This window comes from Mesoplodon mirus, assembly GCF_964341445.2.
Source record: "Mesoplodon mirus genome assembly, chromosome: 11".
Lineage (NCBI taxonomy): Eukaryota > Metazoa > Chordata > Mammalia > Artiodactyla > Ziphiidae > Mesoplodon > Mesoplodon mirus.
The window spans coordinates 36,242,324-36,258,704 of record NC_138987.1 but is presented as its reverse complement, the minus strand read 5'-3'; the positions used below and the strand labels follow the sequence as shown (position 1 = coordinate 36,258,704).

Genomic DNA, 16,381 nt, shown 5'->3' with positions numbered 1-16,381 from the left:
TCTGCGGGCCGCGCGCACGCGCACACGCAGCCCCGCCGGGCTCTACCACCGAGGGAGGTAGGGGTGCCCGGCACGCCACGGTTCCCAGCGCGAGCCTACGCAAAGCACCAGAAACTCTTGAGGACTACCCCCGATATATTTAATAGAATCCACAAAGGCAGTGTCTTCTGGAGTGACTTCCATGCCCCGTGCTATAGGCTAGGACGAGGAACCACACTCATCCTCCCCACAAACCCCTGGGTCTGGTCTCCCCCGCCTACAGGGGCCTTCGCCGTGGTAACGGCGTCTCGCGGATGAGGTGGAGGCTCGACACGCCTCCGTTGTAGTGGGAAAGGTGCGAGTGGTGGCTGCGGCCCGCATTGCCTGGAGACAGTCAGGACTTAACAAACGCAAAATGGGCCTCTCCCCGACGTCCCCCCTCCTCTTCCTCCTCCCAGACCACAGAACAAAGTGCACCCCTTCCTGGTGGATATGGGGACAACGGGTGTCGGGTGTCCCATCCAGAACTTTACAGGGTCCCCTGAGGGAGCCGTGGCAGAATCGGCCCCGAGTTCGTCGGATTCCGCCTATGTCTTCAGGTAAGATGAACAGACAGACAGTGACCCTGCCTGCCAGCCTCCCCACGCCGGGCCTCTTATCGGCTTTGACGGGCAGGGGAACCTGAGGTCAGGGGCCGCTTCAGGGTCGCACAGTGAGCAAGGGGCAGACAACTACTCGAGAATCAACTCCAGATCTCCTAAAATCCTAACTGTGTGTATTACTGGTTCCATTTGACAAATGAAGAGACTCCGGGTCATTCAAGGGATACTTACTGGCTGCTTAGTGAGTGCACCAGGTCATCCATCCAGTGAGGGGCAGGACCCATAGGTCTCTGGCTCCAAGTGCAGTTTTCTTCCAACTACACGTTACTTCACTGAAAAGGGGAGAGCTCCGTGTCCTAGAACCAAACCACATGGTCTAACCCAGCACAGTCCAATGGAAACATAATGTGGGCCACATATATAATTTAGAATTTTCTAGTAGCCATATTTTTTAAAAAGTAAAAAAAAATCAGGTGATGTTAATATGAATAATGTTTTAACTCATATGTCCCAAATATGATCATTTCAACATACAATCAATATTTTAAAGTTTATTCTGCTTCAGTTTTTAAATTTTAATTAACTAAAATTAAGATTTTAGTGTTTCGTTCACACTAACCAAATTCCAAGGGCTCAATTGTCACATGTGGCTAGTGGCTACTGTGATGCACCGGTCCAATCTTTTCCTATCTTTCTACTGTGTGTCCCTCTGCTTGGGTGGTATTTCCCCTCCCCACTTATCTAATTAACTCCTGCTCTTCCTTCAAGTCTTAACTCCCTTGACTAGGTCATTATCCACTATTATGTTGTCTCTCACAGCACTGTGTCCCTCCCTTTGAAGCAGTGGTCAGTTATAATTCATGGTTATGTATATAATTAATTATCACTTGTCACCCCTAGTAGACATAAGCTCCATTAAGGCAGGGATAAAGTCTGGTTTAGCTCACCATCCTGTCCCCAAGTAGGGACACATTGTGTTGCGCAGTCAGTAAGTAGTCATTTAATGACTGAAGTTTAAACTGAACAAAAGTCTGTCTGACTCCAAAGTCAGCATTGTTTTAACTTGTTTAACATGTTTAAGTTAAAATGTGTTAACTTTAAACAAGGGACTTTCAAATCTCAGCTGCCAGAATATGTGCTCCATGAGGGCAGAACGTTTTTTATTCTTCCACTCACCTGCCCCTAATATACAGCACAGTGCTGGGCACAGGGTGGATACTCAATAAAGTTAGTTTGCTCCCCCACCCATTTTTTCTCCCCAAATAGTGACAGTAAAAACTTATCATGCTGGGCCTCCCTGGTGGCGCAGTGGTTGAGAGTCCGCCTGCCGATGCAGGGGATACGGGTTCGTGCCCCGGTCTGGGAGGATCCCATATGCCGCGGAGCGGCTGGGCCCGTGAGCCATGGCCGCTGGGCCTGCGCGTCCGGAGCCTGTGCTCCGCAACGGGAGAGGCCACAACAGTGAGAGGCCCGCATACCGCAAAAAGAAAAAAAAAAAAAAAAAAAACTTATCATGCTTCAGAGAATACTTATCCTAAAATGATATGATGAAAATTTCAGAAGGGAACAGAGTATTTTAAATGTTTTTTTAACATATGCTTTTAACAAGCATAATATTCAATTCTCCCATTAGGCATGGGTAATAATGTTAAGCTAAAGCAAGAGGCTTCTTAACAGGGTCCCCCTAAGCCTGGCTTTTCAGAGAGCATGGAGTTTTCCAGTCATGCTGGCGGGGGTGGGTGTGTGGAAGAAAAGTGAGAAGCCCTAAAATGCACCTGCCTCCTCTTTACCCTCACCCGCTTGCCTGTATGGCTAAAGACTAGGGGCAGGAGGCAGGAAATAATAGTGTTGACCTGAGCCTGGGCCAACCTTTCCTACAATCCAACTGACTTAGGACAGCCCAAAATGGATAGCCTCTTTGGACCAGAAAGAAGTGTGGTGAGTGAGTTAAAAATGGAATCAAATATTGAGTGAACCTAATTCCTAGAGAGTAATTTGACTAATGGAGAAAGACGTAGAAGCAAATAATTCTGGTTCTGTATTGTAAGTGCTGTAATAGAGAGTTGAAAGCAGAATCCTGGACTTAACAGAAGAGGGGTGGTACTAATGGCCTGGAGTAATTCAAGAAGGTTTTCCAAAAAGACATATCACCTGGACTGATTGAATGGAGGGAATTGCATGTACAAAGGCATAGAGGCACAAAGCGCACAGCCTGGCAGGGACCAGGAAGAAGTTCGGTGGGGCAGGCATTAGGATGGATGGCTGGGGAGAAGACAGCAGAGCAGAAGGCATGAACCAAAGGAGAAGAAAGGAGACTGTGGTGAAAGGACACCTCAGTTAAGTTTTCCATCAAACTATACCTTTTCTCTCTCTTTCCATTATGTATGAGCTTCTTGAGGGCAGGTCTGAGTCTTTTACTTCATTATAACCAGGCCTAAACCACCAGGCTCTGGACAGGGAGGACCCACAGAGGGTAGTGATGAACTCCTCCTGGCCAATAAGCAAGGACCCAGGAGAGCACTGTGGCCAGAATATTCCAAATCCAGGAGGAAAAGTAGTGTGGGCCAGTTTCCTGAAAGGGAACAGAAAGCCTCAGCTAGATTAGGAGCCTCATGCTGAGGAGATGGACCCAGTATCATAGAAGCCCAGCATCTGAGTTCTGAAAAGGGGCTTAGGGACCTAATCCAAATCTCTGACTTTACAGGTGAGGCTCAAAGAGCCAAAGAGATTTGACTGCATTTCTAACTTGGAAATTGGCTTGCTAGATGGTCCGGAGCCCTGTTTTTTCAGCAGTCTAGTCTTCTTATTTTTATTTATTTATTTATTTGGCCACACCGTGTGGCTTATGGGATCTTAGTTCCCCAACCGGGATGGAACCCGGGCCCCTGGCAGTGAGAGCGCCGAGTCCTAACCACTGGACCACCAGGAATTCCCTAGTCGCCTTATTTTTAAAACCAGAATAATTCTCATCAGGGGGTGGTGGGGATCAGCAGGTAGAAAGCAAAAGTATATACGCCTTGAAGTTCTCTGTTAAGAATGTAGTACCTATATACAAAGAACACATGTGGGCTTCTCATGTGGTACATATATACAATGGAATATTACCCAGCCATAAAAAAGAAGGAAATAACGCCATCTGCAGCAACATGGGAGGACCTAGAGATTGTCATACTGAGTGAAGTAAGTCAGACAAGAGAAAAACAAATACCATATGATATCACTTATATGTGGAATCTAAAAATATGGTACAAATGAACTTATTTACAAAACAGAAATAGAGTCACAGATGTAGAAAACAAACTTATGGTTACCAAGGGGGAAAGGGGCAGGGGAGGGATAAATTGGGAGATTGGGAATGACATATACACACTACTATATATAAAATAAATAACTAATAAGGACCTACTCTATAGCACAGGGAACTCTATTCAATACTCTATAATGACCTATATGGGAAAAGAATCTAAAAAGAATGGATATACATATATGTATAACAGATTCACTTTGCTGTACAGCAGAAACTAGCACAACATTGTAAATCAGCTATACTCCAATAAAATTTTTTTTTAAAAAAGGGCTTCTCAGACAAAAGCCTTTATTCCCCCATTAACATGCAGCATGTGCCTCGCTATCAGCCCTGCTTACAAGATGAGCATGGTTGTGCTTTCTAAGATGGCTCTATGCTATTTGTGATTCCCAGGAGGCTGGTGGAACAGAAAACAAGATTGTAGTGAGGAATGAGAGGCTCTTAAAAGTGGAAAGTTACTGTTTGTCAGTTTACAAGAAACTGGACAATGGCTGATTTCAGGAAGATGGATGTCATCAATTTCACTGCCTTGCCAATGGTGCCAGTAGATGAGCACCTGACTGTCTCATTCACTGCACGGAAAGCAATGAAGGATGCCATGAGGAAGAATCTGGAGGACAGTCCACCCTGTATCCTTCTGTGGTGCTGTCTGCAATTGAGACCAAACACACCCGTGCAGAGGTGTAACCTGGGCTCAAGTCTATAACATACACCACTTACTAGATCGTTTCTTATATGTTTGTTAAGTTTTTTCAATTACTTAAGCCCTACCTGTCCTTTAAAAGGATATGAGGCTGTGAAGGATTGTTTGTCTTGAGTTTGTTTTACTAAGATAATCAGAAAGAGCCCTAAAGGAAGACATACTGGAAATATTCGTTGAAAGAATGGGGAAGAAGAGAAAAAAATGTTCTTTTTTCCCCCATTGTCTCTTTCTTTCCCTTCTGCCTTCCAAAGAATTAAACTTATAGATAGAAACTAAGTTGTAGTCCAAACCTCTGCCCTCAGACTAGTTAGCTGAGTACCCAACTTTAAAAAAATTTTTTTCTTTTTTTTTTTTTGTGGCCACACCGCATCGCAGCTTGCAGGATTTTAGTTCCCTGATCAGGGATTGAACCCAGGCCCTCGGCAGTGCAAGTGCAGAGTCCTAACCACTGGACCACCAAGGAATTCCCTTTTTTTCTTTCTTTTTCTTTCTTTCTTTTTTTTTTTACTCCCTTTGACCTTTCCTCTTCTCACCTGCCACTGCCAGCACCTCTACCTGGGCCCAGACTTTGCCCCTTCTGACATCATCCAGGCTCTACCAGCATCTTTCTTCTCTGACTCTGCCTTTATTGATCCAGATCTCACTTCTGACCCTGAACCTTGTATCTCAGGGACCCACAGAATCCCGTCTCTGAGGGACCATAGAACTCATCCAGCAAATAAAGACCCTCTCAGGTTATAAATAACCCTGTCTTTCCATCTTATATAGAGCTCATTTACCTTCAAGTCATCCTCCTGCCAACCAAACTGCATGTATCCCTCTGCATCACCTCACTTTCCATGCCTCTCAGAAACCTTTCTCAAGATGAGCACAAATGATCCCATCAGGATCTACTTCAGGGTCTCACTTTCCTGGGCCTTTTTCTAATGTACCCTCTTTCTTCCTAATCCTACACTTACCTCAACCTAAGTAATCCATTTCACTTCCTATGATTTGTCATGTCCCTCCTTGACATCTTCATTTGTCAAGTATCCTCCAATTTGTAAGGACACTTGAGGGTAATGGAAGTAACAGGGAACCCTGCTATATGTGAAGGCAGTGAGGAGTGGTAGGATTACGGGGCTTTTACAAAGGATATATCCTAGACCAATTGAGGCTAAGACAGAAAGAAATGCAAACGTAGAGAGGGTAATAAGAGGGTGCATTGAACTGAGCAGCGATTTCAACAGTGATAAACAAGGTTGAGATGCCCTTGGACCCAGGCATCCTTCACCTGAAGGAAACAGCTCTCTGTGTGACTGTGTGCATCACAGCATTATCTGTAGTTGTAAAAAAAAATTTAAACAACTTAAATATTCAATAGCCAAGGTACAGTTAAGTCTATTAAGATGCATTCTCTAAATGGATTTGTATTCTGCCATTTAAAATATTATGAAGATTATTTAGCTTTATGGAAAATAATCATAATAATGAGTAGGAGAGAAGTCAGAGTAGTAAAATAGGCATCCACTGACATTATAATTATGTAAAAAAGTGTGTATATCATAATGCTAGAAGGAAGTCTCCCGAAAACCTAACAAGTTGTTAGGGTGGTAGCATAATGGGTGATTCTTTTTATATTTTCCAAAGTGTCTAGAATATGGTTAATTTTGTTTATAATTTGTAAAGAAACTCATTTAACACAAGATAAAAGAAGTGTGAATGTTCACAGAGAAAATAATTAAATGAAAAGACAGCACAGAGGGCCCTGAACCAAGATGGCAGAGTAAAAGGTTGTGCTCTCACTGCCTCTTGCGAAAACACCAAGCTCACAACGAGCTGCTGGACAGTCATTGACAGGAAGACACTGGAACTCACCAAAAAAGATACCCCACATCCAAAGACAAAGGAGAAGCCACAGTGAGACGGTAGGAGGGGCGCAATCACAGTAAAATCAAATTCCATAACTGCTGGGTGGGTGACTCACAGACTGGAGAACACTTATACCACAGAAGTCCACCCACTGGACTGAAGGTTCTGAGCCCCACGTCAGGCTCCCCAACCTGGGGGTCCAGCAACGGGAGGAGGAATTCCTAGAGAATCAGACGTTCAAGGCTAGTGGGATTTGATTGCAGGACTTCGACAGGACTGTGGGAAACAGAGACTCCACCCTTGGAGGGACACACAAAGTAGTGTGTGCATCGGGACCCAGGGGAAGGAGCAGTGACCCCAGGGGAGACTGAACCAGACCTACCTGCTAGTGTTGGAGGGTCTCCTGCAGAGGTGGGGGTGGCTGTGGCTCACTGTGGGGACAAGGTCACTGGCAGCAGAAGTTCTGGGAAGTACTCCTTGGCATGAGCCCTCCCAGAGTCCAACATTAGCCCCACCAAAGAGCCCAGGTAGGCTCCAATGTTGGGTTGCCTCGGACCAAACAACCAACAGGGAGGGAACCCAGCTCCACCCAACAGCAGTCAATAGGGTTAAAGTTTTGCTGAGCTCTGCCCACCAGAGCAACAGTCAGCTCTACCCACCACCAGTCCCTCCCATCAGGAAACTTGCACAAGCCTCTTAGATAGCTTCATCCACCAGAGGGCAGACAGAAGAAGCAAAAAGAACTACAGTCCTGCAGCCTGTAGAACAAAAACCAAATTCGCAGAAAGATAGACAAGATGAAAAGGCAGAGGGCTATGTACCAGATGAAGGAACAAGATAAAACCCCAGAAAACAACTAAATGAAGTGGAGATAGGCAACCTTCCAGAAAAAGAATTCAGAATAATGAGAGTGAAGATGATTCAGGGCCTCGGAAAAAGAATGGAGGCAAAGATCGAGAAGATGCAAGAAATGTTTCACAAAGACCTAGAAGAATAAAAGAACAAACAAACAGAGATGAACAATACAACAACTGAAATGAAAACTGCACTAGGAGGAATCAATAGCAGAATAACTGAAGCAGAAGAACGGATAAGTGACCTGGAAGACAGAATGGTGGAATTCACTGCTGAGGAAGAGAATATAGAAAAAAGAATGAAAGGAAATGAAGACAGCCCAAGAGACCTCTGAGACAACATTAAATGCAACAACACTTGCGTTATAGGGGTCCCAGAAGGAGAAGAGAGAGAGAAAGGACCAGAGAAAATATTTGAAGAGATTATAGTCGAAAAATTCCCTGACATGGGAAAGGAAATAGCCACCCAAGACCAGGAAGCACAGAGAGTCCCATACAGAATAAACCCAAGGAGAAACAGGCCAAGACACATAGTAATCAAATTGGCAAAAATTAAAGACAAAGAAAAACTTATTGAAAGCAGCAAGGGAAAAACGACTAATAACATAGAAGGGAACTCCCATAAGGTTAACAGCTGATTTCTCAGCAGAAACTCTACAAGCCAGAAGAGGGTGGCATGATATACTTAAAGTGATGGAAGGGAAGAACCTACAACGAAGATTACTCTACCCGGCAAGGATCTCATTCAGATTCGATGGAGAAAACACAAGCTTTACAGACAAGCAAAAGCTAAGAGAATTCAGCACCACCCAACCAGCTCTACAACAAATGCTACAGGAACTTCTCTAACTGGGAAACACAAGAGAAGAAAAGGACCTACAAAAACAAACCCAAAACAATTAAGAAAATGGTCATAGGAAGATACATATCGATAATTACCTTAAACGTGAATGGATTAAATGCTCCAACCAAAAGACACAGGCTTGCTGAATGGATACAAAAACAAGACCCATCTATATGCTGTCTACAAGAGACCCACTTCAGACCTAGGGACACAAACAACTGAAAGTGAGGGGATGGAAAAAGATATTCCATGGAAATGGAAATCAAAAGAAAGCTGGAGTAGCAATACTCATATCAGATAAAATAGACTTTAAAATAAAGAATCTTACAAGAGATAAGGAAGGACACTACATAATGATCAAGGCATCAATCCAAGAAGAAGATAAAACAATTATAAATATATATGCACCTTACATAGGAGCACCTCAATACGTAAGGCAACTGCTAACAGCTATAAAAGAGGAAATTGACAGTAACACAATAATAGTGGAGGACTTTAATACCTCACTTACCCCAATGGACAGATCATCCAAAATGAAAATAAATAAGGAAACAGAAGCTTTAAATGACACAATAGACCAGATAGATTTAATTGATATTTATAGGACATTCCATCCAAAGACAGCAGATTACACTTACTTCTCAAGTGCGCACGGAACATTCTCCAGGATAGATCACATCCTGGGTCACAAATCAAGCCTCATTAAATTTAAGAAAATTGAAATCATATCAAGCATCTTTTCTGACCACAATGCTATGAGATTAGAAATGAATTACAGGGAAAAAAATGTAAAAAACACAAACACATGGAGGCTAAACAATACGTTACTAAATAATCAAGAGATCACTGAGGAAATCAAAAAATACCTAGACACAAATGACAATGAAAACACGATGATCCAAAACCTATGGGATGCAGCAAAAGCTGTTCTAAGAGGGAAGTTTATAGCTATACAAGCCTACCTCAAGAAACAAGAAAAATCTCAAATAAACAATCTAACCTTACACCTAAAGGAACTAAAGAAGAACAAACAAAACCCAAAGTTAGCACAAGGAAAGAAATCATAAAGATCAGAGCAGAAATAAATGAAATAGAAACAAAGAAAACAATAGCAAAGATCAATAAAACTAAAAGCTGGTTCTTTGAGAAGATAAGCAAAATTGATAAACCATTAGCCAGACTCATCAAGAAAAAGAGGGAGAGGACTCAAATCAATAAACTTAGAAATGAAAAAGGAGAAGTTACAACAGACACCACAGAAATACAAAGCATCCTAAGAGACTACTACAAGCAACTCTATGCCAATAAAGTGGACCATCTGGAAGAAATGGACAAATTCTTAGAAAGGTATGACCTTCCAAGACTGAACCAGGAAGAAACAGAAAATATGAACAGACCAATCACAAGTAATGAAATTGAAAATGTGATTAAAAATCTTTCAACGAACAAAAGTTCAGGACCAGATGGCTTCACAGGTGAATTCTATCGAACATTTAGAGTAGAGCTAACACCCATCCTTCTCAAACTCTTTCAAAAAATTGCAGAGGAAGGAACGCTCCCAAACTCATTCTATGAGGCCACCATCACCCTGATACCAAAACCAGACAAAGATGTCACAAAAAAAGAAAACTACAGGCCAATATCACTGATGAATATAGATGCAAAAATCCTCAACAAAATACTAGCAAACACAATCCAACAACACATTAAAAGGATCATACACCATGATCAAGTGGGATTTATCCCAGGGATGCAAGGATTCTTCAATAAACGCAAATCAATCAATGTGATACACTATATTAACAAATTGAAGAATAAAAACCGTATGATCATCTCAATAGATGCAGAAAAAGCTTTTGACAAAATTCAACACCCATTTATGATAAAAACTCTCCAGAACGTGGGCAGAGAAGGAACCTACCTCAACATAATAAAGGCCATATATGACACACCCACAGCAAACATCATTCTCAATGGTGAAAAACGGAAAGCATTTCCTCTAAGATCAGGAACGAGACAAGGATGTCCACTGTCACCACTATTATTCAACATAGTTTTGGAAGTCCTAGCCATGGCAATCAGAGACGAAAAAGAAATAAAAGGAATACAAATTGGAAAAGGAGAAGTAAAACTGTCACTGTTTGCAGATGACATGATACTATACATAGAGAATCCTAAAGATGCCACCAGAAAACTACTAGAGCTAGTCAATGAATTTGGTAAAGTTGCAGTTTACAAAATTAATACACAGAAATCTCTTGCATTCCTATATACACTAATGATGAAAAATCTGAAAGAGAAATTAAGGAAACACTCCCATTTACCATTGCAACAAAAAGAATAAAATACCTAGGAATAAACCTACCTAGGGAGACAAAAGACCTGTATGCAGAAAACTACGAGACACTGATGAAAGAAATTAAAGATGATACCAACAGATGGAGAGATATACCATGTTCTTGGATTGGAAGAATCAATATTGTGAAAATGACTATACTACCCAAAGCAACCTACAGATTCAATGCAATCCCTATCAAGTCACCAATGGCCTTTTTTGCACAACTAGAACAAAAAATCTTAAAATTTGTATGGAGACACAAAAGACCCCAAATAGCCAAAGGAGTCTTGTGGGAAAAAAAAGGAGTTGGACGAATCAGACTCCCTGACTTCAGACTATACTACAAAGCTACACTAATCAAGACAATATGGTACTGGCACAAAAACAGAAACATAGGTCAATGGAACAAGATAGAAAGCCCAGAGATAACCCCACACACATATGGTCAACTATCTATGACAAAGGAGGCAAGGATATACAATGGAGAAAAGACACTGTCTTCAATAAGTGGTGCTGGGAAAACTGGACAGCTACATGTAAAAGAATGAAATCAGAACACTCTCAAACACCATACACAAAAATAAACTCAAAATGAATTAGAGACCTAAATGTAAGACCAGACACTATAAAACTCTTAGAGGAAAACGTAGGAAGAACACTCTTTGACATAAATCACAGCAAGATCTTTTTTGATCCACATCCTAGAGTAATGGAAATAAAAACAAAAATAAACAAATGGGACCTATTGAAACTCCAAAGCTTTTGCACAGCAAAGGAGACCATAAACAAGACAAAAAGACAACCTTCAGAATGGGAGAAAATATTTGCAAATGAATCAACGGACACAGGATTAATCTCCAAAATATATAAACAACTCATGCAGCTGAATATTAAAAAAAACAACCCAATCCAAAAATGGACAGATGACCTAAATAGACATTTCTCCAAAGAAGACATACAGATGGCCAAGAAGCACATGAAAAGGTGCTAAACATTACTAATTATTAGAGAAATGCAAATCAAAACTGCAATGAGGTACCACCTCACACCAGTTACAATGGGAGTCATCAGAAAATCTACAAACAACAAATGCTGGAGAGGGTGCGGAGGAAAGGGAACCCTCTTGCACTGTTGGTGGGAATGTAAATTGATACGGCCACTATGGAGAACAGTATGGAGGCCCCTTAAAAAACTAAAGATAAAATTACCATATGATCCAGCGATCCCACTACTGGGCATATACCCAGTGAAAACCATAATTCAAAAAGGCACATGCACCACAATATTCATTGCAGCACTATTTACAATAGCCAGGTCATGAAAGCAACCTAAATGCCCATCGAGAGATGAATGGATAAAGAAGATGTGGTACATATATACAATGGAATATTACTCAGCCATAAAAAGGAATGAAATTGGGTCATTTTTTGAGATGTGGATGGATCTAGAGACTGTCATACAGAGTGAAGTAAGTCAGAGAGAGAAAAACAAATATCGTATATTAACGCATATATGTGGTACAGATGAACCAGTTTGCAGGGCAGAAATTGAGACACATGTAGAGAACAAACGTATGGACACCAAGGGGGTAAAGCGGCAGCGGGGTTGGGGGTGGTGGTGTGATGAATTGGGCAACTGGGATTGACATGTATACACTGATGTTTATAAAACTGATGACTAATAAGAACCTGCTGTATAAAAAAATAAATAAAATTAAAAAATTAAAAAAATAATAAATAAATGAACTGTGGGAAAAGAAAAAAAAAGACAGCACAGAAAGGCAGTGAGCTGCTGTTCTTTCCAGGCTCCCCCATCCTGTTCTATTTGTGTGTAATCATCAGCCAGAAAGTTTCCTTAACAGACTCACCTCCCAGCCTGCTGCACTGGCTCCATACAGCAGGTGAACCAAGAGATTGCTGAGACAGATCTGAGTCCCAACCCATTGGTGCACAGCCTGGTAAGTTATGTGTGCTGAGGCAAGGCCTCCAGGAAGGAAGGGCCCTAGGGGCCCCTCTACTTATTTGAAAGCACATTTGCACAATAGAAGTCTCAAAGGTATATTTTTTAAATTAATAAACTTTATTCTTAGAGACATTCTTGGTTTTGGCCATTCTTGGTTCATAGCAAAACTGAGCTGAAAGTACGGAGTTCCCACATACCCCTCCCCGTCCCCACACATGCACAACCTCCCCATCACCAGAGTGGAACATTTATTATAATTGATGAACCTAAATTGACACATCACATTCACCCAAAGCCCATGTTTACATTAGGTTTCTCTCCTTGTGCTGTACATTCTATGAGTTTGGACACATGTATAATGATATGTGTCCACCCTTATAGTATTATACGGAATAGTTTCACTGCCTTAAAAATCCTCTGTGCTGCTATTCATCCCTCTCTCCCCCCAGTCCTTGGCAACCGCTGATCTTTTGCTATCTCCTTAGTTTTACCTTTTCCAGAATGTCACAGAGTTGGAATCATAAAGTATGTAACCTTTTCAGATTGGTTTCTTTTACTTAGTAATATGTCTTTAAGGTTTCTCCATGTCTTTTCATGGCTTGATAGCTCATTACTTTTTTGCACTGAATAGTATTCTGTTGTTTGGATGTCCACAGTTTATTTATCTGTTAACCTATTGAGGGGCATGTTGGTTGCTTCTGAGTTTTGGCAACTTTGAATAAAGCTTCTATAAACATTCATATGCAGGGTTTTGTGTGGACATATATTTTCAGTTCATTTGGGTAAATACCAAGGAACATGAATCCTGGACCATATGGTAAGAGTATGTTTAGTATAGTAAAAAACTGCCAAATTGTCTCCCAAAGTGGCTGTGCTCTTTTGCATTCCCACCAGCAGTGAATGAGAGTTCCTGTTGCTCCACAGCCTCATCAGCATTTGGTGTTGTCAGTGTTTGGGATTTTGGCCATCCTAACCAGTATACTGTGATGTCTCATTGTTTTAATTTGCAGTTCTCTAATAACGTGATATTAAACATCTTTTTATATGCTTACTTGCCATCTGTATATCTTGTTTGGTGAGGTGTCTGTTGAGGTGTTTGCCCCATTTTTTTATTGAGTTGTTTGTTTTCTTATTGTTGGGTTTTAAGATTTCTTTGTATATTTTGGATAACAGTCCTTTATCAAATGTATCTTTTGCAAATATTCTCTCCAGTCTGTGGCTGGTCTTCTTTTTCTCTTGACATTGTCCTTTGCAGAGCAGAAGTTTTAAGTTTTAATGAAGTCCAGCTTATCAGTTATTTCTTTCATGGATCATGCCTCTGATGTTGTATCTAAAAAGTCATTGCAAAACCCAGGGTCATCTAGGTTTTCTCATCTAGGTTATCTTCTAGGAGTTTTATATTTAGGTCTATTATCCATTTTGACTTAATTTTTGTGAAAGATGTAAGGTCTGTGTCTAGGTTCGTTATTTTGCGTTTGGATGTTCAGTTGTTCGAGCACCATTTGTTGAAAAGTCTATCTTTGCTCCATTGTATTGCCTTTGCCTCTTTGTCAAAGGTCAATTGACTTTGTTTATGTGGGTCTATTTCTGGACTCTCTATTCTGTTCCATTGATCTATTAGTCTGTTTTTTTGGCCAATGCCATGCTGTCTTGATTACTGTAGTTTTATAGTAAGTAAGTCTTGAAGTCAAGTAGTGTCAGTTCTCCTTCAATACTGGGTTTGCTATTCTGGGTCTTTTACTTCTCCATGTAAAGTTTAGAATTAGTTTGTCAATATCGACAAATAAGTTTCTGGGATTTTGATTGGGACTTCATCGATCAAGTTGGGAAGAACTGACGTCTTGACAATATTGAGGCTTTCCATCTGTGAACATGGAATATCTCCATTTATTTAGTTGTTTAATTTCTTTCATCAGTTTTGTAGTTTTTCTTATTTTAATCTTGTACATATTTTATTAGATTTATACCTAAATATTTCACTTTTTTGTTAATGTAAATGGTATTGTGTTTTTAATTTCAAATTCCACATGTTCATTGTTGGTTATAGGAAAGGTCACATATCCAGTTGATTGATGATGCTGTTGAGTTCAGCTATTTTCTTACTAATTTTCTGTCTGCAGGATCTGTCCCTTTCTAACAGAGGGGTATTAAAGTTTCTAACTATTATAGTAGATTCATCAATGGATTCATTGTCCATGCAATTCTTTTTTTGCCTCATGTATTTTGATGCTCTGTTGTTAGGCACATACACATTAAGATTGTTAAGTCTTCTTGGTGTATTGACCATTATATAATGCCCCTCTTTATCCCTGATAACTTTCCTGGATCTGAAGTCTGCTCTAAGTGAAATATACTTTTTTTTATTAGTGTTAGTATGGTATATCTTTCTTCATACCTTTACTTCTAATCTATATATTTATTTATATTTAAAATGGGTTTCTTATAGACAAAGTATTTTGGATCTTGTTTTTGGATTTACTCTGACAATCTCTGTCTTTTAATTGGCATATTTAGACCTTTCATGTTTAAAGTGATTATTGATATAGTTGGATTAATATCTACCGTATTTGTTCTGTTTTCTATTTGTTGGCCTGTTCTTTGTTCCTATGTTTTAAAATATTTATTTATTTTTAATTTATTTTTATTTTTTGGCTGTGTAGGATCTTAGTTGCAGCATGCGGGCTCTTTGTTGTGGCGCGTGGGCTTCTCTCTAGTTGTGGTTCATGGGCTCAGTGGTTGCGGCACGTGGGCTTAGTTTCCCCGCGATGTGTGGGATCCTAGTTCCCTGACCAGGGATCGAACCCACGTCCCCTGCACCGGAAGGCGGATTCTTAACCACTGGACCACCAGGGAAGTCCCCTTTTTCCTACTTTTGTCTTCCAAACTTTTTCTGCCTTTTGTGGTTTTAATTGAGCACTTTATGTGATTTTATTCTCTCTCCTTTCTTAGCATATCAATGGTACTTCTTTTTGTACTTTTTTTAGTGGTTGCCCTAGAGTTTAAAATACACATTTACAACTAACCTAAGTCTACTTTCAAATATTACTATACCACTTCACAGGTAATGCAAATACTTTACAATAATAAAATATTCCTAATTCCATCCTCCTGTCTTTTGTATCATTGCCATCATTCATTTCATTTCACTTGTGTATGTGTGTATATGTATGTAGACACACATTGCTACTATTATTTTGAAGAAATTGCTATCTGTTAGATCAATTAAGAATAAAAAACCAAAATTTTTTATTTTACTTTCACTGATTCATTCTTTGATGCTCTTCCTTTCTTTATGTAGATCCAAGTTTCTGACCTGTATCATTTTCCTTCCCTCTAAAGAATTTCTTTTAGCATTTCTTCACGGCAGATGTACTGGCAACAAATTTTCTCAGTTTTCGTTTGTCTGAGAAAACCTTCATTTCTCCTTCACTTTTGAGGGATAATTTTGCAGAGTACAGGATTCCAGGTTGGCAGGGTTTTTTTCCTTTACACTTTAAATATTTCACTTCATTTTCCTCTTGCTTGCATGGTTTCTGAGAAATCGGATGTAATTCTTATCTTTGCTCTTTTATGGGTAAGGTATTTCCACCCCCCCAGGCTTCTTTCAAGATTTTTGTTTCTTTTTTTTTTTGTCTCTGTTTAAATATTTATTTATTTATTTATTTATTTAGGCTGCGCCAGCTCTTAGTTGCAGCAGTGGGATCTTCGTTGCCGCATGTGGTATCTTTAATTGTGGTATGCGGGATCTTTTAGTTTCAGGACGCAGACTTCTTAGTTGTAGCATGTGTGTGGGATCTAGTTCCCCGACCAGGGATTGAACCCGGGCCCCCTTCGTTGGGAGCACAGAGTCTTACCCACTGGACCACCAGGAAAGTCCCTAAAGATTTTTATCTTTGATTTTCTAAAGTTTGTATATGAAATGCCTAGGTGTAGTTTTTTGG

The 16,381-nt window shown here is 40.4% G+C and overlaps 1 protein-coding gene across 1 annotated transcript in view; it reads left to right on the top strand.

Moving 5' to 3' along the window:
• Window positions 1-4,375: 4,375 nt before the first annotated feature.
• The window catches only part of FAM227A (family with sequence similarity 227 member A), a gene marked incomplete at its 5' end in the record, with an annotated part of 79,190 nt that continues 67,184 nt past the window's right edge, over window positions 4,376-16,381 (top strand). Inside the window, 2 exons of the mRNA XM_082635297.1 lie at window positions 4,376-4,517; window positions 12,353-12,435. Of these exons, the coding sequence (XP_082491423.1) occupies window positions 4,376-4,517; window positions 12,353-12,435 (225 nt within the window). The remainder of the gene's footprint in view (window positions 4,518-12,352; window positions 12,436-16,381) is intronic.